The sequence below is a fragment of the Papio anubis genome, chromosome 17 (assembly GCF_008728515.1).
Source record: "Papio anubis isolate 15944 chromosome 17, Panubis1.0, whole genome shotgun sequence".
Classification (NCBI taxonomy): domain Eukaryota; kingdom Metazoa; phylum Chordata; class Mammalia; order Primates; family Cercopithecidae; genus Papio; species Papio anubis.
In genome coordinates, this window is record NC_044992.1 from 45,245,471 (window position 1) to 45,271,233 (window position 25,763).

The 25,763-nt window shown below is 42.7% G+C and overlaps 1 protein-coding gene across 8 annotated transcripts in view; it reads right to left on the reverse strand.

Moving 5' to 3' along the window:
• Positions 1 to 25,763, reverse strand: part of NPEPPS (aminopeptidase puromycin sensitive) — a 107,145-nt gene that overhangs the window by 66,854 nt on the left and 14,528 nt on the right. For all 8 annotated transcript variants that reach the window (XM_021929134.2, XM_021929129.2, XM_021929128.2 and 5 more), the window contains one exon: positions 18,142 to 18,226. Coding sequence is in view for 5 of the 8 variants with exons in the window: in XM_021929129.2 (XP_021784821.1) it covers positions 18,142 to 18,226 (85 nt within the window). In the remaining 3 variants the exon portion in view is untranslated. The remainder of the gene's footprint in view (positions 1 to 18,141; positions 18,227 to 25,763) is intronic.

The following is a 25,763-nucleotide window of genomic DNA, read 5'->3' on the forward strand; positions in this document are numbered from 1 at the left end:
ATTGTTCTGAAGTTGTTCCGAAGCCACTTCAAAAACCAAGAATAAAAGGCCGAATATTTCAGTAAAATATGTTTATTGTTTTAGTCACGTAGGAAATAACAGGGACTATGGGTGTTCTATGACAGAAACTGGACAAAAACCAACATATATATCATAATATCATAACTACCCCCAACCTTTTTTTTTTTTTTTTTTTTTTTTTGAGACGGAGTCTCTCGCTCTGTCGCCCAGGCTGGAGTGCAATGGCCGGATCTCAGCTCACTGCAAGCTCCGCCTCCCGGGTTTAAGCCATTCTCCTGCCTCAGCCTCCCGAGTAGCTGGGACTACAGGCGCCCACCACCTCGCCCGGCTAGTTTTTTGTATTTTTTAGTAGAGACGGGGTTTCGCCGTGTTAGCCAGGATGGTCTCGATCTCCTGACCTCATGATCTGCCCATCTCGGCCTCCCAAAGTGCTGGGATTACAGGCTTGAGCCACCGTGCCCGGCCCCTTTTTTTTTTTTTTTGAGACGGGGTCTCACTGCATTGCCTAGGCTGGACTTGAACTCCTGGGCTCAAGCAATCCTCGTGCCTCAGCCTCCCAAAATGCTGAGATTGCAGGCATGAGCCACTGTGCCAGGCCCCCTTTATGTCTATACATGATAAAACTTAATCACATAGAAGGAGGTATAGGGAAAATGAGAAGTACAAGATGGTATTCTCAAGAGGCCACATTAAAAAAGAGTGAAATTTTTTGGCCGGGCGCGGTGGCTCAAGCCTGTAATCCCAGCACTTTGGGAGGCCGAGACGGGCGGATCACGAGGTCAGGAGATCGAGACCATCCTGGCTAACACGGTGAAACCCCGTCTCTACTAAAAAATACAAAAAACTAGCCGGGCGAGGTGGCGGGCGCCTGTAGTCCCAGCTACTCGGGAGGCTGAGGCAGGAGAATGGCGTGAACCTGGGAGGCGGAGCTTGCAGTGAGCTGAGATCTGGCCACTGCACTCCAGCCTGGGTGACAGAGCAAGACTCCGTCTCAAAAAAAAAAAAAAAAAAGAGTGAAATTTTTAAAAATAGCTGAAATATTTATTGCTTACACCATCTATACAAGCATCTAGTGGATTCTGCCTTGGCATTACATTGAGATACAGAAATAAAATCTTCTAAAATTCCAGTATCAGAAGTGCCAAGTCAACCGTACTTCAAATTTTCCTTTACAAATTATCTATTTGAAACTCAGAATGTGTTTTCCTCCAAGCCACTGCTATACTTAAATAACAAGTAACCTAAATCACAAAACGCTATATAGCCCACATATACCAGTGTAGCTCAGTACTAGATCAAACACATTGTGAGGTTTTGTTTTTTTATTCAGATGGCAACTTTCCTATCATATTGTTTATGTGGTTTTAGAAAGCAGTTCATGGTGCACAAAAATAAGGTTCACAGTTCAAAGAAGGCCTACAGTGACCACCTGCTACTTGGAACATACTTTGTTTCTCCACAACGCTGAAAATAATGTTGCAATGGGAAAGAAAACACACCATTCTGGAGGATATCCAAGGGGGATTCAAGTGAAAAATGGAACCAAGAACTTACTTTGTAAAGTTTCAAGGTGACCTCCTTCTCACCCTAGGGCATAAAAGCCAATCAGATATATGCATAGTTACAGTTCAAGCAGTACCTATACTGACAGTCTCGTATTTTCAAATAGATTTCATATTTATATAACATAGTGATGGTCCTATCTTATTAGGCTATCTAAAAAGAATGAGCATGTGCCAAATATAAATCTGGTTCAATAGAACCAAAAAATTCCTTCTAGGGTGCCCCTGCTCTTAATAAATGACTGTGAACTATTTCATTAAAATCACTCAGGATTCTGGACCAGGATTTCCATTGATTATGTGGTCTTACACTGTTACTTAATTTGTCTAGGTCTCAGTTGATCTTTTTTTTTTTTTTTTTTTTTTTTAAGGACTTCATTTCAGGTAATGGAGGAGTATATAACTCAAACTAATTCTCTCTCTTCTACTTGACACCCACAAAACTAAAAAAGCTGGAAGGAAGGGAAAACCTCTTCAAAGAATTATAGAACAAGATAAGGTGATCAAGATGAAGAAGAGGATGAAATTCCATAAAGAGGAAGCTTTGCATTCTAGGCCATTTTTGCTCTGAGGTCATTTGCTGATCTAGCAGAGATATAGCAGATTTGGAAGTGAGGCTGTAGGCCCAGGGACAAAAGTGGGAATCCAGGGCCCATCAACACTGGGGGGCTTTGTGGCTGGGTGGGCACTGTGAGGTGTAAGCCACCTCACAGCGTGAGCCACCACACACGGCCGCAAGACCCTATCTTAACAAAAAAAAGAAGCCAGGAGCGGTGGCTCACGCCTGTAATCCCAGCACTTTGGGAGGCCAAGGCAGGAGGATCACAAGGTCAAGAGATCAAGACCATCCTGACCAACATGGTGAAACCCCATCTCTACTAAAAATACAAAAATTTAGCCGGGCGTGGTGGCACATGCCTGTAGTCCCAGCTACTCAAGAGGCTGAGGCAAGAGAATCGCTTGAACCCAGGAGGCAGAGGTTGCAGTGAGTTGAGACTGCGCCACTGCACTCCAGCCTGGGTGATAGAGCCAGGCTCCGTCTCAAAAAAAAAAAAGAAAGAAAGAAAAAGAAAAAAGAAAATATACCCTCACAGACAATCCTTTTTTTTTTCAGCTGCTTAGTCAACAAGTTCATTGTCTTTATCTGAAAAATCCTCACATACAATTGTTTGATTTAGCTCTCAGCAGCCTCTTCCCAAGCTCTGAGGAAGTTTGCCTTCTTTTGAGCTACCCAATCTTTCTTCTGGGGAAGGGACATTTTGGGACTGTTCCACCTCTTTGTTTTAACTTCTTTCTTGGGCTTCTTCTAATAGACTAGATTCTATCATATAGCAGCATGAGCTTCCTTACACATCTCCTCCCCCATGTCTGGAGTTACTCTGTTCTTTATGTACTGAGAGAACTCTTTCTTGTAAGCATCTTCATCTTCTTCCATTAGGTAACGCATGTAACCTGCAACACTCTCACCATGATGTACTTCGATGCACTTCTGCATTAAATTCCTTGGTTTCAGAATCATAACCAGGGAATCATTTCATACTGCGAAGAACAGACAAGCCTCCATCTATAGCTCACTTCAGGGCCCCAAAAACTTTTAGCCAGTGGTAGTTCTGGCAAGGCCTGCATCCAGACGCACCAGGCTGATCGTCAATGCTTTCCTTGTTGTAATACATCTCTAATCACCTCCACTTGGCCTTCATAGATCCTTTCCATGTCAATCCTACTGAGAAGCCTGCGGGCCAGCATAGGCTGGTTCAACATACTGCAGCATAATTTGTCAGGTCAACCTTCATACCATATTTTGGCAGTTTGTGTGCATTCACTGTGCAGATTATCATATCCTCTTCTATATGGGTATAAGCAACTTGACAAATGGTATCTGTTTGTTACGCAAACTATCATCCTGTAGTTGGGTGTGTTGTATTTATTTTTATCCTGTATCACCAAGCATTTCCAAGCATAGCAATCAGTTTTATCCTCTCATCATCTTCTAAATTTCACCTGGTATGTCTTAAAGTAGGCCACATTCTCGACAATTTTAACAAACCCCATCCTAAAGAACAGCGATGACTTGACACAGTCCTCTCCCTCACAGACAATCTTAAAAGCACATTAGATACAGCTAAAGAAAGAATTCATGAGTTGAAAGATAAATCAGAAAGAAGATCCAAAATAAAACACACGGTGGCAAAAAAGATTAAAAACACAGAGGAGGAAAAAAAGATGCAGGATACTGTTAGAAAGCCAAACATAAATTTAAAAAAGCATGTAAAAAAGATATAATTATGGCAGGGCGCGTTGGCTCACGCCTGTTATCCTAGCACTTTGGGAGGCCAAGGCAGGCAGATCACAAGGTCAGGAATTCCAGACCAGACTGACCAATATGGTGAAACCCCATCTCTACTAAAAATACAAAAATTAGCCTGGCATGGTGGCACACACCTGTAATCCCAGCTACTCAGAAGGCTGAGGCAGGAGAATCACTTGAACTGGGAGGTGGAGGCTGCAGTGAGACAAGATCATGCCACTGCACTCCAGCCTGGGCGACAGAGTGAGACTCTGTCTCAAAAAAATAATGATAATAATAGTAATAATAATTACAGTTGGACACGGTGTCTCACACCTGTAATCCCAGTACTTTGGGAGACTCAGGCTGGAGGATTGTTTGAGCCTTGGAGATCAAGACCAGCCAAGGCAACATAGTAAGACCCTGTCTCTACAAAAAATTTTTTAAAATAGCCAGGCATGGTGGCACACATCTGTAGTCCCAGGTACTCAGAAGGCTGGGGTTGGAGGATCACTTGCACCCAGGAGGTCAGAGCTGCAGTGAGCTGTAATTGTACCACTGCACTCCAGCCTGAGCAACAGAGTGAGACCCTGTCTCAAAAGAAACAAACAAACAACAAAAAAAACACTACCTGTTAAAAAACATGGAAATCGCCACGTGCAGTGGCTCACGCCGATAATCCCAGCACTCTGGGAGGCCAAAGCAAACAGATCACCTAAGGATAGGAATTCAAGACCAGCCTGGCCCACACGGTGAAACCCTGTCTCTACAAAAACACAAAAATTAGCCAGGTATGGTGGTGAATGCATGTAATTCCAGCTACTTGGGAGACTGAAACAGGAAAATCGCTTGAACCCGGGAGGCAGAGATTGCAGCGAGCCGAGATCTAGCCACCACACTCCAGCATGGGTGACAGAGCGAGACTCCATTTCAAAAAAAAAAGTGGGGGGTGGGCTGGGTGTGGTGGCTCCCACCTGTAATCCCAGCACTTTGGAGGCTGAGGCAGGTGGATCACTTGAGATCAGGAGCTCAAGACCAGCCTGGCCAACACGGTGAAACCCCATCTCTACTAAAAATACAAAAAATTAGCCAGAAATGGTGGCACAAGGCTGTAATCCTAGCTATTTGGGAGGCTGAGGCAGGAGAACCGTTTGAACCTGGGAGGCGGAGGTTGCAGTGAGCTGAGATCACACCACTGTACCCCAGCCTGGGCAGCAGAGCGAGACTCCATCTCTAAATAAATAAATAAATAAATAAATAAAAATTAACTAATTAATACAAATAAAAACCCACAAAAATTAGCCAAGTATGGTGGCGTACACCTGAAGTCCCAGTTACTCAAAAGGCTGAGGCATGAGAATTGCTTGAACCCAGGAGGTAGAGGTAGCAGTGGGTTGAGATAGAGCCACCGCACCCCAGCCTGGGCGTCAGAGTGAGACTCTATCCAAAAAAAAAACATGGAATCAAATCATAATTGCCTGGAGAAGGAGCAGGGAAAAGGGGAGAAAAGGATTATAAAGGGGCATGAGAAAATGTTCTGGGGTGATGAATATGTTCATTATCCTGGTTACATTTATGAGAAAACTTACCAAATTACATATTTTAAGATGTACCCTTTACAGTGTGTCAACATTACAAGTACTCTCACAAAGCTATCAAAAAGAGGAAAGAAGCAGCAGTAAGCACCAACAGCCATAACTACTGCCTGGAGAATTTCCCCCAAAACAAACAAACTAAAAAAAGTGTGGGCTGCAGCTAAAAGTAGTACATTTTTAGGATGAAAATTTATAATTTAAATGAATATACAGAAAGAAGGACTGAAAAGTAACAAGCCAAACATCCATCTCAAGACTTCTGTTTGTTTTTTGTTTTTTTGTAAGGGTAGTCAAGTGAAGCAGTGGGAGTGGAGAAGGAATAAATAAATCTGTAACTGGCTATGATTGATAAATTATAAACACCACTGCACTGGGACCAGCCTAAAGAAGATTTTTAAAATCTGCAAAGTAGACCGGGCACGCTGGCAGTGGCTCACACCTGTAATCCCAGCACTTTGGGAAGCCAAGGCGAATGGATCACTTGAGGTCAGGAGTTTGAGACCAGCCTGACCAACGTGGTAAAACCCTGCCTCTACTAAAAACACAAAAATGAGCTGGGTGTGGTGGCACATGCCTGTAATCCTAGCTACTCAGGAGGCTGAGGCATAAGAATCGCTTGAAACCAGGAGGCAGGGATTGCTGTGAGCTGAGATCATGCCACTGCACTCCAGCCTGGGCAACAGAGCAAGACTCCGTCTCAAAAAAAAAAAACCCTTGCAAAGTAAACCCAAAGGAAGTAGAAGTTAATAAAGAAATAATAGTCAACTGAGGTCTAGAAATCAATGGTTAGTTCTTTGGAAAAAAAAAAAAAAAAAGCATGAAAACTGAAAAAGATCTGGGGATCAAGAAAAAAGTAAAACAGGCCGGGTGTGGTGACTCAGGCCTGTAATCCCAGCACTTTGGGAGGCCATAGCAGGTGGATCACAAAGTCAGGAGTTCGAGACCAGCCTGGCCAACATGGGGAAACCCCATCTCTACTAAAAACACAAAAATTAGCCACGCGTGGTGGCCCGCATCTGTAGTCCCAGCTACTTGGGAGGCAGAGGCAGGATAATTGCTTGAACCCGGAAGGCAGAGGTTGCAGTGAGCCGAGATCACGTCAGCACGAGACCCCATCTCAAAAAAAAAAAGGAAAACAGAAGGCACAAATAAATAAAATGAGCACTGACTATACTACCTAACTTCCCTTCTAATTCTATTAACTTGAAACTCTATAGCAGAGCTTCCCTAACTGTGGCAGATCCAAACATGGATTACAGGTTTATCAAGATAATTCCCTCGGCCCTTGGATCAGCCTGGTAGAGCCTAGAACAATGAGAGATCTCTGATACCCTCCAGTTGTGAGCCTCCTCTTCCTTAAGTACCAGGAAAACATCAGTTTCTACCAATGCCTTGAAAAAAAAAAGGAAGCATTGATTTGAAGAACAATTAACTCTTACAGCTTCGCACTTAAGAACAGCATATGTGGCTGGGCGTGGTGACTTGCGCCTGTAATCCCAGCACTGCAGGAGGCTGAGGGCAGGAGGATCACCTGTGGTCGGGGGTTCGAGACCAGCCTGACCAACATGGAGAAACCCCATCTCTACTAAAAATACAAAATTAGCCGAGCATGGTGGCGCATGCCTGTAATCCCAGCTACTCAGGAGGCAGGAGAATCCCTTGAACCCAGGAGGCTGAGGTTATGGTGAGCCTAAATCATGCCATTGCACTCCAGCCTGGGCAATAAGAGCGAAACTCCATCTCAAAAAAAAAAAAAAAAAAAAAAAAAAGAACAGCATACATTACAATGTTATTAATATGATTCAATGTTTCCTCTCCATTTAATGCAAAAACTACATAATTTACAGCAGTTTCTTATGCTTTCCATTTTCTAAATATTTAAAACACTGTAAAGAATCTTTACAATTAGTAAATAACATGATGGTATTCCTCAAAGGGAGGTAAAATACAAGTTAAAGCTGGTAACAAAATAATCCCAAATACAAAATAATTTTGTTACCCATAAAGTTAACAGAATAGAGCACATGAAGAAATGCATACCTGACAAGTCCCCCCTTATCCGCAGTTTCACTTTCCATAGTTTCAATACCTAGAGTCAACCACAGTCTAAAAATATTAAATGGAAAATTCCAGAAACAAACAATTCATAAGTTTTAAACTGTACTGTTCTGAGCAGTGTGATGAAATCTTGTGCCCTCCCATTCCATCCTGCCCAGAACATGAATCATCGCTTTCTCCGACCTATCCATGCTGTATATGCTACCAGCCCATTAGTCACCTCGTAGCCATCTCAGTTATCAGATTCACTGTCAATGTATCACAAGGCTTGTGTTCAAGTAACCTTTATTGTACTTAACAATGGCCTCAAAGCACAAGAGTAGTGATGCTCGCAGTTTGGAAATGTCAAAGAAGAAGGGTGAGTACAATACAATAAGATACTATAAGAGAGGCTGGGCACAGTGGCTCATGCCTGTAATCCTAGCACTTTGGGAGGCTGAGGTAGGAGGAGCGCTTGAAGCCAGGAGTTCAAGACCAACTTCAGCAACAAAGCCAGACCTGACTCACAAAAAATTTTTTAAAATTAGCTTGGTGTGTTGGTGCATACCTATAGTCCTAGCTAACTGGGAGGCTGAAGCAGGAGGATCACTTGAGCCCAGCAGTATGAGGCTGCAGTGAGATATGATGGCACCACTGCACTCCAACCTGGAAAACAGAGTGAGACTCTGCCTCTAAAAATAAATAAATGAAATAAATTTTTTTAAAAAGAAGATACTGGCTGGGCACAGTGGCTCACGTCTGTAATCCCAACACTTTGGGAGGCCGAGCAGGGAGGATCACCTGAGGTCAGAAGTCTGCGACGAGCCTGACCAACATGGAGAAACCCTGTCTCTACTAAATATACAAAATTAGCCAGGCGTGGTGGCGCATGTCTGTAATCCCAGCTACTCAGGAGGCTGAGGCAGGAGAATTGCTTGAACCCGGGAGGCAGAGGTTGCAGTGAGCTGAGATCAGACCATCGCACTCCAGCCTGGGCAACAAGAGTGAAACTCCATCTCAAAAAAAAAAAAAAAAAAAAAGATACTGTGGCTGGGCGCAGTGGCTCACACCTGTAATCCCAGCACTTTGGGAGGCCAAGACAGGCGGATCACGAGGTCAGAAGACGGAGACCATACTGGCTAACACGGTAAAACTCCATCTCTACTAAAAACACAAAAAATTAGCCGGGTGTGGTGGCATGCAACTGTAGTCCCAGCTACTCAGGAGGCTGAGACAGGAAAATCACTTGAACCCGGGAGGCAGAGGTTGCAGTGAGCCGAGATCACACTACTGCACTCTAGCCTGGGTGACAGAGCAAGACTCCATCTCAAAAAAAAAAAAAAAAAAAAAGATATTCTAATTGGGAGGCCGAGGCAGGCGGATTACCTGAGGTTAAGAGTTGCCTGGCCAACATGGTGATTACCTGAGGTCAAGAGTTACCTGGCCAACATGGTGAAACCCCATCTCTACTAAAAATACAAAAATATTAGCCAGGCATGGTGATGCGTGCCTGTAATCCCAGCTACTCAGGAGGCTGAGGCAGGAGAACTGCTTGAACCCCGGAGGCAGAGGTTGCAGTCAGCTGAGATCACACCATTGCACTCCAGCCTGGGCAACAGAGCAACGTCTCAAAAAAAAAAAAGAGAGAGACACACACACACACAACATTCACGTAACTTTTATTACAGTATATTGTTATAATGGTTCTATTTTTTATTAATGTTAATTTCTATTTCTAATGTAAAAATTAAACTTTATCATAGTACATATGTATAAGGAAAAACATAGTGTATATAAGTTTTGGTACTATCTGTGGTTTCAGGCATACCATTGGGGGTCTTAGAATACAACCGCCATAGATAAGGGGGAACTACTGTATGACAGACTTACTCCATTTATCTAAATTTTCTTCATTTCATTCAATGTATATTTATTAAATCCCTACTATATGTCAGATACCAGGGAAAACCACAAATGAAAAAAGAATGAATCACGATTACTGGTCCTCAAGGATCTTTTTTTTTTTTTTTTTTTTTTTGAGACAAAGTCTCGCTCTTGTCCCCCAGGCTGGAGTGCAATGGCGCGATCTTGGCTCACTGCAACCTCTGCCTCCCGGGTTCAAGTGATTCTCCTGCCTCAGCCTCCCAAGTAGCTGGGATTACAGGAGCCTATGACCACGCCTGGCTAATTTTTGTATTTTTTTTTTTTAGTAGAGATGGGGTTTCACCACGTTGGCCAGGCTGGTCTCGAACTCCTGACCTCATGTGAGTCGCCTGCCTCAGCCTCCCAAAGTGCTGGGATTACAGCCATGAGCTACCATGCCTGACCCCTCAAGGATCTTAAGATTCCATTGAAAAGCAGTACACGGCCGGGCACAGTGGCTCACGCCTGTAATCCCAGCACTTTGGGAGGCCGAGGCGGGCAGATCACGAGATCAGGAGATTGAGACTATCCTGGCTAACACAGTGAAACCCCGTCTCTACTAAAACTACAAAAAATTAGCCAGGCTTGGTGGTGGGCGCCTGTAGTCCCAGCTACTCAGGAGGCTGAGGCAGGAGAATGGCGTGAACCTGGGAGGCGGAGCTTGCAGTGAGCCAAGATCGTGCCACTGCACTCGAGCCTGGGCGACAGAGCGAGACTCCGTCTCAAAAAAAAAAAAAACAAGAAGAGTAGTACAGACATGACACAAACAAATAATTGCAATATGGTATGGTTACATTAATGACAGGCAATACAGTGGCAAGTACATGGACACTAGATCCAAACCGCCTGGGTTTGAATCCTGGCTCTAACATTTATCAGCTTTATTACCCAAAGTAAATTAGATAACCTCTCTGTGCCTAGGGTTGTTCTCTATATGAACATGTAATGTACTTCGTGCCTGGTATAGAGTAAACACTGAACTCATCATTATTTTTATAATTATCACTATTAAACCTTATATTATGAAAAACGTTTCACTTGGTTAGGCACCTAACCTGAACTGGTTCCCTCTATAATCAGTAACATAAAACATTCCCTCTATAATCAGTAATAAGCCAACTAAATTCCTAAAACAGCAGTCACTAAAGCAATCCATATCACCTTAAGGCTATTTAAATAATGTTTTAAAACTTACCAAATATAACCAAGACAAAATTTAAAACTATTCTACACTCATATACTTTGTATATAGCCATATGGAAACCTACACAGGTTCTTTATCAGACAGCCCCTGAATATTATTCAAAACCAACAAATGTAAAAGTGAAAGAATGCAAATACACTGTAAACTTCATGTTCTTTATCTCTGATTTGCACTAAAAAGGAATAAAGGGGCTGGCTAACTATCACTTGCTCCTTCTAACGCTGATATTTCTTTATTTGACTCCAGTTTGAACTAATGATACTTAAGCATTGTTTATTTGAGAATGGACCATCCTGCATAGAAAACAGAATATATTTCACAGATAAGTGTAGAAATCCAAACAAGGGCCAGGTACAGTGGCTCACTTCTGTAATCCCAGCACTTTGGGAAGCTGAGGTAGGAGGACTGCTTGAGTCTTGGAGTTTCAGACCAGCCTGGGGAACATTGTGAAAAACCATCTCCACAAAAATTAAAAAATTAGCCAGGTGTGGTGGCACATGCGTGCCATCCCAGCTCTTCAGGAGGCTGTGGTGGGACAGTAACTTGAGCCCAGGAGGCTGCAGTAAGCCATGACTGTACCACTGCATTTTAGTCTGGATGACAGAGAAAGGCCCGTCTCCAAAAAAAAAAAAAAAGAAAAGAAAAGAAAGAAATTCCAACAAACAAGATCAGAAATAAGAAACTTAAGATTCCTGTCTTAATGTTAACACTATATAAACCATTCCTCTTTGAAAAATATGCCTTCTGTTTGTCACTATTGTCTTGGCAATTAGTTATAGCTTCTGGCAAGCAAAGAAACCTATTTCAGACTTGCGTTCACACATTAAACTATCACTTAAACAGGAGTATTTAAGGTCTGGTGCAGTGGCTCATGTCTGTAATACCAGCACTTTGGGAGGCCAAGGTGGGCAGATCACCTGAGGTCTAGAGTTTGAGACCAGCCTGGCCAAAATGGGGAAACCCCATCTCTACTAAAAATACTAAAATTAGACATGTTTGGTGGCACACATCTGTAATCCCAGCTACTTGGGAGGCTGAGGCACGAGAATCGCTTCAACCCAGGAGACAGAGGCTGCAGTGAGCCGAGATCGCACCACTGCACTCCAGCCTGGGCAATGAGTGAGACTCTGTCTCAAATAATAATGATAATAATATTTAATAAAAACTCCTTGAATGACACAAATTACTACTTAAGCAAAAAGAACCTTGATATTTACAGGGGTAAAAAGTTCAAATAAACACTAAATTTCATTTATTATTATACATAAGCCAAGGGAATTTACTATATGCAAGAGAATCACTGTTCAGACAGTGAGCTGAGGGGCCAGAATTTGTGAAATAGAAGCGGTCCTTTTCACACAGTATTTACTTGAAGTTTCACAATAATCAAAGGTATCTGCTTCTAGCCCAATTATTCATGCATACACATCAACAAGATTTAAATTAACCAAAATGTTAAATGTGTATTAAGCAGCCACCATATAATGTAGGTTTGGGAACCAGTATTTAAATGGAAGAGTGTATATTCAGAGTAAAGTTCCACTGAGAAATAGAAAAGTCTGTAAAAACCGGTCTTGTCTTATACAAGAAACTGATGCTGACTTCTGTAATATAGCTAAATAAGTCTCTTGATGTGTAGTTGGCACAATTCCAGAAATCTAAACTGCTAGCAAATTTGCTTACATCTGGTATAACTGTTACTATATCTAAAGAAAGGGATGAGAAACAAACCTTTAATCTCTACTTGAAATGATCTCTTTTATTTTTGCAAAGAGAAAAGGGTACACAACTAATATCCAAACAGAGTTAACAAAAGGCCTATTAAGGATTATTTTAAAACAAGTCCTTTACAAAAAAACAGAAAAGAAAGTTCTACTAGTTCTAGAATAAGTCTCAAGATTATTCAGTGACTAGATGGTCACAAAATGTTAATTAGGAGTTCTAATTTGTAGACTTATAATACCACATATTAAATCAAGTTTAGAAACTTTAAAGAGTATAAAAATCTAACAAGATAGCACAAAAGAGAACTCAAGCTGAAGATGCAAAATATCCTTTTAGTAAGTCAAAGACTAACCATGAAAGTAGAAACCTAATTTAAAATTCACTCAGCCAGGCGTGATGGCTCACGTCTGTAATCTCAGCACTTTGGAAGGCCAAGGCAGGTGGATCACCTGAGGTCAGGAGTTTGAGACCAGCCTAACATGGTGAAACCCTGTCTCTACTAAAAATACAAAAATTAGCCCAGCGTGGTGGTGCGTGCCTGTAATCCCAGCTACTCCAGAGGCAGGAGAATCGCTTGAACCTGGGAGGCGGAGGTTGCAGTGAGCCGAAATTGTGCCACTGTAGTCTAGCCTGGGCAATACAGCAAGACTCTGTCTCAAATAAAAAAAAACAAAACAGAGACATATGCCCATAGGTCTTTCAGGATGACTGCACATATCACAAAAAAATGGCCTTTTTCTTCAAATAAAAACTTAAACGAAGAAGCAACAATTTCATGCCTTAAAAGTAATTTTCTGATTTTACTTTTAAAGTGCCAAGATTTAGTGGCTGCAGATACCTAAATCACTCTTGCAGAAGGCAATCATAAGTATCAACAGGCACTAGATGAGATTAGCTGGGTTTAAAAATGACTTCTCCTATTGACTCATTTATTCCCATCACCAGCATACAATCCTGGAAAGAACTAACAAATATGTAACTCCCAGTTTCTGAAGAAACATGTTATAACCTCACATAAGGTAAAAATAATGAAATGCTACCATGTCCAAAGGCAAAAGTAAGCTCTGTGTGTGTGTGTATGTGTGTGCATATATATGTGTGTATATATATGTGTTTGTGTATATATGTGTGTGTGTGTGTGTGTGTGTGTATGTGGAAGGCCAAATCTATCCCTGTTCCCGATCCAAACTTTTTTTTTGTTTTTGAGAGTCTTGCTCTGTCACCCAGGCTGGAGTGCAGTGGCACAATCTTGGCTCACTGCAACTTCCGCCTCCCGGGGTCAGGCGATTCTCCTGCCTTCAGGCTCCCAAGTAGCTGGAATTACAGGCACCCGCCACCACGCCCAGCTAATTTTTTTTTTTTTTTTTTGAGACGGAGTCTTGCTGTGCCGCCCAGGGTAGAGTACAGTGGCACGATCTCGGCTCACTGCAAGCTCTGCCTCCTGGGTTCACGCCATTCTCCTGCCTCAGCCTCCCAAGTAGCTGGTACTACAGGGGCCCACCACTACGCCTGACTAATTTTTTTGTATTTTTAGTAGAGACAGGGTTTCACTGTGTTAGCCAGGATGGTCTCGATCTCCTGACCTCGTGATCCGCCCGCCTCGGCCTCCCAAAGTGCTGGGATTACAGGCATAAGCCACCGCACCCAGCCGCCCCCAATTCAAACTTTAACAACTCATACAACTTCCCATTCTCTTAAACTGTAAAATTACATGGGCTTACACGACTCCAGGTTTTTCCTGCTGCTGTGGTAGAAAAGTGTTGAGAAATGTACCTTAGCTAGTTCTGAAGGAAAATTTTTTTTTTTGAGACAGAGTCTCTCTCTGTCACCCAGGCTGGAGTGCAGTGGCGCGATCCCAGCTCACTGCAACCTCCATCTCCCGGTTCAAGCAATTCTCTGCCTCAGCCTCCCGAGTGTTTCGGGAAGTCAGGGACCCCGAACAGAGGGACCAGTTGAAGCCGTGGCAGAAAAACATAAATTGTGAAGATTTCATGGGCATTTATTAATTCCCCAAAATTAATACTTTTATAATTTCTTATGCCTGTCTTTACTGCAATCTCGGAACATAAATTGTGAAGATTTCATGGACACTTATAACTTTCCCAATCAATACCCTTGTGATTTCCTATGCCTGTCTTTACTTTAATCTCTTAATCCCATCATCTTCTTTGTAAACTGAGGAGGATATATGTCGCCTCAGGACCCTGTAATGACTGCGTTAACTGTACAAATTGTTTGTAGACCATGTGTGTTTAAAACTTGCTGGTTTTACGGCTCGGGGAGCATCACGGAACCTGCCGACATGTGATGTCTCCCCCAGACATCCAGCTTTAAATTTCTCTCTCTTGTGCTCTTTCCCTTTATTTTTCAACCCAGCCAAGACACTTAGGGAAAGAGAAAAGAACCCACGTTAGGCCGGGCGCGATGGCTCAAGCCTGTAATCCCAGCACTTTGGGAGGCCGAGGCGGGTGGATCACGAGGTCAGGAGATCGAGACTATCCTGGCTAACATGGTGAAACCCCGTCTCTACTAAAAATACAAAAAACAGGCCGGGCGCGGTGGCTCACGCCTGTAATCCCAGCACTTTGGGAGGCCGAGGCGGGCGGATCACAAGGTCAGGAGATCGAGACCATGGTGAAACCCCGTCTCTACTAAAAATAGAAAAAATTAGCCGGGCGCAGTGGCGGGCGCCTGTAGTCCCAGCTACTCGGGAGGCTGAGGCAGGAGAATGGCGTGAACCCGGGAGGCGGAGCTTGCAGCGAGCAGAGATCCAGCCACTGCACTCCAGCCTGGGCAACAGAGTGAGACTCCGTCTCAAAAAAAAAAAAAAAAAAAAAAAAGAACCCACGTTAAATATCGGGGGTGAGGTTTCACCCGATACCTGAGTAGCTGGGATTATAGACACCCTCCGCCACACCCAGCTAATTTTTGTATTTTTAGCAGAGATGGAGTTTCACCATCTTGGCCAGGCTGGTCTTGAACTCCTGACCTCATGATCCACCTGCCACAGCCTCCCAAAGTGCTGGGATTACAGGTGTGAGCCACCGCCCCAGCATTGAATACATATTACGTATCTAAAATAATTTAATGTTTTATCAGAATCTCCAAACCTTCTTTTCCATTAAGTTTTCATCACTTTCTTGACTCTCTTAGTAAGAACACTAACTGGGCTTCCGTGATATACAAATCATTATGAGCTTAGCACCATTCAGTTATGCATATTCAAAACTTTTCAGCCAGGTCGGGCACAGAGGCTCACACCTGTAATCCCAACACTTTGGGAGGCTGAGGCAGGTGGATCACAAGGCCAGGAGCTCAAGACCAGCCTGACCAACACGGTGAAACTCCATCTCTACTAAAAACACAAAAATTAGCCGGGCGTGGTGGCACATGCCTGTAATCCCAGCTAATCAGGAGGATGAGGCAGGAGAATTGCTCAAACTCAGGAGGCGAAAGTTGCAGCAAGCCAAGATTGTTGGGTGACAGAGCAAGACTCCATCTCAAAAAAAAAAAAAAACAACTTTTCAGTCACCTGAATTCTATCAACATTTTTAGTACAGGAAGACAAAAAACAAACTTGAGCTGAAACCATGCCAGCTGGAAGGTGCACATTTATATTACTAGATCTACCGATCTACATACCACTTTAAAACCATACATCGAATTTAAACATTCTCTACCTGCAACAAAGAAAGCCTTGTTGATTTGATATACCTGGCTAGAGTACTTCTATTTTTCTCCACAGTTAAAGAAATTAATTCATCACTCTTTCATTTACCAGACAATTTTTTAAAAGCTGGCACTCACTCAAGTCCATTTGAAGAATGTTTTCCCAGCAGTTTGATCTAATTTACAACCAATTGAACTTAAGTACTTCTTGGGAATAGTATGTTCAACTGCTACTACTTTGACTTTCTATAGACAAAACAGTTTAAGAAAAAATCATAAATGTTATGAGGCCTTAAAATGAAACTTCTTTTCAGTATAATGTAAAGGAGAGAAAATCAAAATATAAAATGTAAGTTAAAAGATCAAATCTGTAAATTATTTTATATCAAAGAAGTCTCAGAGTAACCAATAAACCATTTTGACAAGGAATGTCTAGGTGAAATCAAAACTAAAAAGGCGACCAGGTGTGGTGGCTCTTGCCTGTAATCCCAGCAACCTGGGAGGCTGAAGAGGTCAGATGCCTTGAGCCCAGGGGTTCAAGACCAGCCTGGGCAATATAGTGAGACCCCATATCTACAAAAAAATACAAATATGAATATTAGCCAGGCACGGTGGTACACGCCTGTAGTATCAGCTGCTTGGGAAGGTGAGGTGGGAGGATGGCTTGAGACCAGGAGACAGAGGCTGTGGTAGTTGAGATCATGCCACTGTGCCCCAGCCTGGGTGACAGAGCGAGACTGTCTCAAAAAAAAAAAAAAAAAAGTAAAAAGCAATTCAGCTTCAATACTGATGTACTTGTAAGAGTTTATGCCAAACTTGGTATCTATTTAAAAAGCAGCTTATACGGGAATAAGATTTCCAGTCAAAATGGACTGCTTTCATACTAAAATTATAAGGTCTAAAATAGTTCTCATTTTATAGACACTAACGGAGTTCCACATTCTATACCATGTTTCTTTTTAACATGTTCTTCCCCTATAACTAACTCCATTATCTAGCGTCTAATCTTCGTATTGTCTCATAAAGCAAATGTTTTTCTCCCAATTATGAGTATGACTTATCTCAATTTTAAACTATAGTACAAAAAGGAAAAAAAAAAACTTCAAGAAAAACATAAAAACGAAGTCTCTTTAAGGAGACTTTCATGTTCAAAGTACTTAATTTTTCGAATAACTCATCAGCTTTATTATGCATATTATATCCATTTTATATGTATGAAAATGTGATTTCCCTAATATCACAAAATAAGTTAATTTTGGAAATAGAATTTAAATTGTGACATTTGGCCGGGTGTGGTGGCTCACGTCTGTAATCCCAGCACTTTGGGAGGCAGGCAGATCACCTGAGGTCAGGAGTTCAAGACCAGCCTGGCCAACATGACAAAACTCTGTCTCTACTAAATATACAAAAATTAGCTGGGTATGGTGGCAGGCACCTGTAATCCCAGCTACTCAGGAGGCTGAGGCAGGGAGAACTGCTTGAACCCAGGAGGCGGAGATAGCAGTGATCTGAGATCACGCCACTGCATTCTAGCATGGGTGACAGAGCAAGACTCTGTCTCGAAAAAAATAAAAATAAAAATAAATTTAAAAATAAAATAAATTGTGACATTTACTTTATTTCACAATCCTGTTAGGTTATACTATTCAATATTTCCCATAAACATTTACCCCTCTTTTTTTTCTTTTTCTTTTTTTTGAGTCAGGGTCTCACTCTGTTGCACAGGCTGGAGTGCAGTAGTACAATCATGGCTCCCTGCAGCCTCGGCCACCGGGGCTCAATAGATCCTCCCACCTCAGCCTCCCAAGTAGCTGGGACTACAGGCACACCCCACTATGCCTAGCTAATATTTCTGTTTGTTTGTCTGTTTGTTTTTGTTTCGTCATGTGGCCCAGGCTGGTCTCAAACTCATGGGCTCAAGGATTTGCTCGCCTCGGCCTCCCAAATTGCTGGGATTACAGGCGTGAACCACTTCACCCAGCTGAATTTACCCATTTCTAAAGTAACAAACATTGAAATCTTAACCTGAAAATGTCTCTCTCTCTCACTTACACACACACACCCACCCCCCACATATGCACATGCAGACAGCAAATTAAAATGGAAAACAGCTCTTACCTTCATCTCCTTCTGGTGCATATGAAGCTGTAATAATATCAATATCAGCACAATTCATCACAATCTGATTAGTTGCCTGCCTCACCTAAGGGGAAAAGAAAAACCAACAGTGTCAGAAACAGCCTACATTAACAGTATATACAACTCGACCAGGTGTGTTGGCGCACACCTGTAATCCCAGCACTTTGGGAGGCCAAGCAAAGAGGATCGCGTGAGCCCAGGAGTTTGAGACCAGCCTGGACAACATGGCGAAACCCTGTCTCTACAAAAAATACAAAAATTGGCCAGGTGTTCTCATGTGTGCCTATAGTCCCAGCTACTCGGGAAGTTGAAGTGGGAGGACTGCTTGAGCCCAGGAGGTTGAGGCTGCAATAAGCTGTGATCGTGCAGCTGCACTCCATCCTGGGCAACTGAGCAAGACTCTGTGTCTCTCAAATAATAATAATAATGATAATAGTAACAGACTTGGACTAATATCAGAGTCAATTTTTTAAAATCCAGACTTTGCTAAAACCTAGACTGAGAATTTATGCATCAATGGTATAAATAAATGAAGTTTTAATAATCCAAAACAACTCATATTTTCCAAATTATATTAAATAATGAATGTTTAAGTATTTCACATCACTTACATCTAACCAATGAGCCAAATAAAACAATGTTTTCTATTTAAACCTTGATTTTAAACTATTGAAGGGCTGGGCACAGTGGCTCATGCCTGTAATCCCAACACTTTGAGAGGCTGAGGCAGGAGTATTGCTTGAGGTCAAAAATTCAAGACCAGCTTGGGCAAAATAGAGACAAAAAAAATTTTTTTTAATTAGGTGGCTCTGATGGTACACACCTATAGTCCTAACTACTGGAGAGGCTGAGGGAGGAGGATCCCTTAAGCCCAGGAGGTCAAGCGAGGCTGCAGTGAGCTATGATTACACCACTGACCTCCAGCCTGAACAACAGAGACTCTGTCTCAAAAAATAAAAGTAGGTTGGGGGCTCACACCTGTAATCTTGGCACCTTGGGAGGCTGAAGCAGGCGGACCACTTGAAGTCAGGAGTTTGAGATCAGCCTGGCCAATATGGTGAAACCCCATCTCTAATAAAAATTATCCGGGTTGGCTGGGCACAGTGGCTCACGCCTGTAATCCCAGCACTTCGGAAGGCCGAGGCAGGCGGATCGTGAGGTCAGGAGATCGAGACCATCCTGGCTAACACGGTGAAACCCCGTCTCTACTAAAAATACAAAAAATTTGCCATGCGTCATGGCGGGTGCCTGTAGCCCCAACTACTCGGGAGGCTGAGGCAGGAGAACTGCTTGAACCCAGGAGGCAGAGGTTGCAGTGAGTCGAGATCGTGCCATTGCACTCCCACCTGAGTGACAGAGAAACACTCCGTCTAAAAAAAAAAAAATTATCCGGGCCTGGTGGCACACAACTGTAATCCCAGCTACTCAGGATGCAGAGGCAGGAGAATCACTTGAACCCAGGAGTTGAGGTTGCAATGGACCGAGATCGCACCATTGCACTGCAGACTGGGCAACAGAGTGAGGCTACGTCTCAAAAAAAAAAAAAAATACAAAAATTAGCCAGGCAAGGTGGCATAGGCCTGTAATTCCAGCTACTCAGGGAACTGAGGCACGACAATTGCTTAAACCCAGGAGGCGGAGATTGCAGTGGGCTGAAATCGTACCACTGCACTTAGCCTGGATTACAGCGTGAGACTCTATCTCATAAATAAATAAATAAATAAATAAATAAATAAATACACACTTTCAATTTCATAAAAATCTTAATTAGGAAACATTTCTTAAAACATATTGCAATAATTATATATTTTAATCTGCATATCAAACTCACCATGAGGCCCTCTGTGAGGATAGAGGAAGAAGGCTGAGACCATAACTTTATGTTAAAACTTTATACGATAACCCTTACCGCCGAGTGCGGTGCCTCACACCTGTAATCCTAGCACTTTTAGAGGGTCAGGTGGGCAGATCACTTGAGGCCAGGAGTTCAAGCCCAGCCTGGCTGACATAGTTAAGACCCCATCTCTACTAAAAATACAAAAATTAAGGCCGGGCGTGGTGGCTCACACCTGTAATCCCAGCACTTTGGGAGGCCGAGGCGGGCGGATCATGAGATCGAGACCATCCTGGCTAAAATGGTGAAACCCCGTCTCTAGTAAAAATACAAAAAATTAGCTGGGCATGGTGGCGGGCCCCTGTAGTACCAGTTACTCGGGAGGCTGAGGCAGGAGAATGGCGTGAACCCAGGAGGAGGCGCCTGCACTGAGCTGAGATAGCGCCACTGCACTCCAGCCTGGGCAACAGAGCGAGACTCAGTCTCAAAAAAAAAAAAAAAAAAACTTAGCCGAGCATGGTGGCACATGCTTGTACTCCCAGCTACTTGGGAGGTTAACACACGAGAATCACTTGAATCCAGGAGGCAGAAGTTGCAGTGAGTCGAGATCATGCCGCTGCACTCCAGCCTGGGCAACAGAGCATGACTTTGTCTCAAAAACGAAACAAAACAAAACTTCATAAAATACTCTTTAATTTTTTTATTTAGATTTAAATGTAAATGTAAAATTGAATTGAAATTTTTTAAATTTAAAAATATTTTAATTTTATTTTCCCAAAGAGACATTTCAGACGTAATACATACTAATGACCCACCACCCAAATTAAATCAACTTTTAAGATTTTGTCACTGGGCATAGTGGCTCATGCCTGTAATCCCTGCACTTTGGGAGGCCGAGGCAGGTGGATCACAAGGTCAGGAGATCGAGACCATCCTGGCTAACACGGTGAAACCCCGTCTCTACTAAAAATACAAAAATTTAGCAGGGCATGGTGGCAGGCGCCTGTAGTCCCAGCTACTCAGGAGGCTGAGGCAGGAGAATGGCGTGAACCTGGGAGGTGGAGCTTGCAGTGAGCGGAGATCGTGCCACTGCACTCCAGCCTGGGCAACACAGCGAGACTCTGTCTCAAAAATAAATAAACAAACAAACAAATGAGCATCTTGGTCCATGTTTTCCTGTGCACACGTGAGAGAATTTTTCCAGGGAAAGAAACCAAATAGTGGACTTTCTGGATTGTTGCACATAAATCTTCAACTTTACCAAAAACTGCCAAACTATCCTCTAGACTGGTGTCAGTTAACATTCCCATCAGCAAAGAATAAAGAAATCCCACTTTCAGCATGTTCTGAAAAACTTTAATATTTTTGACAATCTAATGGGTATTAAATGATAGTCCTGGCCAGGCACAGTGGCTCATGCCTGTAATCGAAGCACTTTGGGAGGCTAAGGCAGGTATATTACTTCAGGTCAGGAATTCAACACCACCCTGACCAACATGGTGAAACCCCGTCTCTACTAAAAAAAAAAAAAAAAAAAGGCCGGGCACGGTGGCTCACGCCTGTATTCCCAGCACTTTGGGAGGTCGAGGTTGGCGGATCACGAGGTCAGGAGATTGAGACCATCTTGGCTAACATGGTGAAACCCTGTCTCTACTAAAAATACAAAAAATCAGCCGGGTGTGGTGGTGGGCGCCTGTAGTCCCAGCTACTCAGGAGGCTAAGGTAGGAGAATGGCATGAACCTGTGAGGCGGAGCTCGCAGTGAGCCGAGGTCGCGCCACTGTACTCCAGCCTGGGTGACAGAGCAAGACTCCGTCTCGGAAAAAAAAAAAAAAAAAAAAAAGAAATACAAAATTAGCCAGGCATGTGGCGCATGCCTGTAATCCCAGCTACTTGGAAGCCTGAAGCAGGAGAATCACTTGAACCCGGGCAGTGGAGGTTGCACTCAGCTGAGATTGAGCCATTGCACTCCAGCCTGGGAAACAAGAGCACAACTCTGTCTCAAAAATAAAAAAATAAAAAAATTTTTAATGACAGCCCATTGGTTTAATCAGAATTTCCCTGATTACTAATAACATTGGTTACTATGCATCTTTTCTCATATACATATGTGTGTGCATGTGTTTCATTAAGTTTTTCCACTGTGAATTGCTTGTTTAAAACTCTTGTGCATTTTTTGTTGTTGTTTTTGAGATGGAGTCTCGCTCTCTCACTCAGGCTGGAGTGCAATGATGCTATCTTGGCTCACTGCAACCTCCGCCTCCTGGGTTCAAGCGATTCTCCTGCCTCAGCCTCCTGAGTAGCTGGGATTACAGGTGTATGCCACCATGCCCATCTAATTTTTGTATTTTTAGTAGAGATAGGGTTTCACCATGTTGGTCAGGCTGGTCTCGAACTCCTGACCTCGTGATCCACCTACCTCAGCCTCCCAAAGTGCTAAGATTACAGGCGTGAGCCACCGCGCCTGGCCGCTTGTGCATTTTTCAATTTAGTCATAACCTTGCCTATATGCATTTATTTTGCTGTTTTAAACACAACTTCAAATTCATTTCCAGACATCTGAATGTTCTAAATCTAAAATAACAAAAACACAGATGCCCTAAATCACAAAGAAATGCCTCCAGAAGCAGGTAAGTACAGCAAGCCATGTGGAAGCTGTGCACAACCCCTTAAAAGGAGGAGATGGTAGCCATTTATTGCAGCCAATGAATTATTGCTATGGTGACTGGCAGGTTTAGTGCTGACAGATCTTCCAATTTTTTTTTGTTTTTGCAACGGAGTTTCGCTCTTGTTGCCCAGGCTGGAGTGCAGTGGCGCGATCTCGGCTCACCGCAACCTCTGCCTCCCAGGTTCAAGCGATTCTCCTGCCTCAGCCTCCCTAGTAGCTGGGATTACAGGCATGTGCCACCATGCCCGGGTAATTTTTGTATTTTTAGTAGAGACGGGGTTTCTCCATGTTGGTCAGGCTGGTCTTAAACTCCCTATCTAAGGCGATCCGCCCCCCTCGGCCTCCCAAAGTGCTGGGATTACAGGCATGAGTCACCGCACACAGCCTGATCTTCCAATTTTTTTAGAAAAAACTATAAATTCAGATTTCATGTGCAGTATCTCAATTTTTTATTAATGGTAACTAATTAAAGTTTTCAGAAACATTGTATAGACCAAACAAAATCTGTGTGCAGGTCAACAATGCTCTTAGACAACTGAACATACCACAAAACTAAGAACATCAGAGTAATATGATATCTGCATGAAAAATCTATATATGAGTAATCATTTTATTAACAACCAATACATATTTAAACATGATTAGCTGGCAACTAAAATTACCTGACCTAAATGAGAGAGAGTAAGTTACAAAGTCTACAATGAGCTATTCAAAATATCTAACACATAAAGTGAAAATACCTTGGCTCACAAAAAAAAAAAAAAAAATGCTTCTCATAAATCTTCGTGATTCAAAACAAAGATGTCACTTCATGAATGGCTTATCTTTAAAGTGGCAATATTCCTTTACGCTGTTTATTTCACCAAAACATACCTAAACAATACTAAAACCTGTGTGTCCAACTGGCCATTTTAAGCACTACAGTTGAACAAAAAACAAAAAGAATTCTTGGCCTATTCAGAAGTTGACTTAAAAATTCCGCAACATAAGTTGCCGGGCACGGTGGCTCACGCCTGTAATCCCAGCACTTTGGGAGGCCGAGGCGGGCGGATCACGAGATCAGGGGTTCAAGACCAGCCTGGCCAACATGGTGAAACCCCATCTCTACTATAAATACAAAAATTAGCTGCCGCATGGCCTGTAATCCCAGCTACTCGGGAGGCTGAGGGAGGAGAATCGCTTGAACCCGGGAGGCAGAGGTTGCAGTGAGCCGAAATCGTGCCATTGCACTCCAGTCTGGGTGACAAAAGCAAGACTGTATCTTAAAAAAAAAAAAAAAAAAATTCAGGCCGGTAGTGGCTCAAGCCTGTAATCCCAGCACCTTGGGAGGCCGAGACGCATGGATCACGAGGTCAGGAGATCGAGACTATCCTGGCTAACACGTGAAACCCCGCTGCCTTTACTAAAAAATACAAAACTAGTCATGCAGGTGTATGGCACCTGTAGTCCCAGCTACTCGGGAGGCTGAGGCAGGAGAATGGCTGTGAAACTCCAGGAGGTGGCGGAGCTTGCAGTGAGCTGAGATCCAGCCACTGCAGTCCAGCCTGAGAGATGAGCGAGACCTCGGGCCTCAAAAAAATTTAGGAAACACAAAAGAAATGAAGAACTTTACTGGGGTATGCCCAATGGAAAATGAATAAAAACCTTCTGAGTTTGGAAGTGTATACAGCAAAATAATAAATCCATGGTTTAGCCACTGGTCTTAATCATTACTAGGCAACCACACTTTCACCCATCAACATCTACAGTGAATTTCACAGTAGCCAAGCAGTTAATCCACCAATGTCAAGATACCTGTACAACATTATACATGCCAAATCACACTGCGCATTACTATTGCAACCATTTGAGAGAAAGTATTTGTGCATTTTGGAAAGGCACCATGCACAACATCCAATTACAAGTTCCAACTCCTCCTGTGTTTAAGGGAAACTCACCTGTTTACACTAATGAATTAAGCTGTTTTTTGAATTGCTACTAATTTTTTTTTCCAGGATACTACCATTTCTGGAAGGGTGGGAGGGAGGAACCAAAGGAACAAAGGTACTTATCTTAAAAATAGAAATTCATTTCCATCCTGGCTAACACGGTGAAACCCCGTCTCTACTAAAAAAATACAAAAAACTAGCCGGGCGAGGTGGCGGGCGCCTGTAGTCCCAGCTACTCGGGAGGCTGAGGCAGGAGAATGGCGTAAACCCGGGAGGTGGAGCTTGCAGTGAGCCGAGATCGCGCCACTGCACTCCAGCCTGGGCGACAGAGCAAGACTCCGTCTCAAAAAATAAATAAATTAAAAATTAAAAAAAAATAAAAGTTGACCAATAATGGGATAATCTACAGGAAAGTGTCTGTTTTAGCACTTAGTGCCTCATATGTGGTCATCACTTAACAGATGTTAAGACATACACATACACACATAGGTTAAACTGTACTCTCATATCATCTAACAGCACTCACCTAACAGTTTATAAAGCTTCTGATCAGAATGATATGAAGTTTAAAAACAATGTATTGTATTATATGGCACTTTGGATATCAGCATACGTGTACTATCCCAAGAAGGTAATTTCAAATATCTGTTTGGACATAAGTGTATGTGCTGACTACAACGCAGTATAACACTGCTCTTTGTGATGCTGCTCTTCCCAGTAGTGCTGACCTGATGATGTAGTACATGATTTCTCACCTTTGACACCTTCATGATAGTAAATATTAGCTGTGTGTTCCACTATCGAAAAAACAGGTAATAATTCAAAGAAATTTCAGCATTAAAATCTTCAGTTTCCAAGTTTAAAACAGAAGTAAAACAAGGTTGGCATATAAAAGTACATTGATAACAAGCTCATTTTCAATTTTTCTACTTGATGTTATTAAAGAATACAATGTTAGTGTATCCTTGCTTTGTTTCAAACCCAGGGTTAAGTCTTGTTGGCCTCCTATATAGACTGTACTTCAACTGAGTCAAATACTAAGTAAGGGCTGTACCAAAGAGGCAGCTTGACACCTGGTAACAACTTTACAATGGAAGTTTCCTATGAGCTAGGGAGGCGAAATCGGAGATAACATTTTCCTGAATGAATCTTTACTACAGTCACTCAGGAAC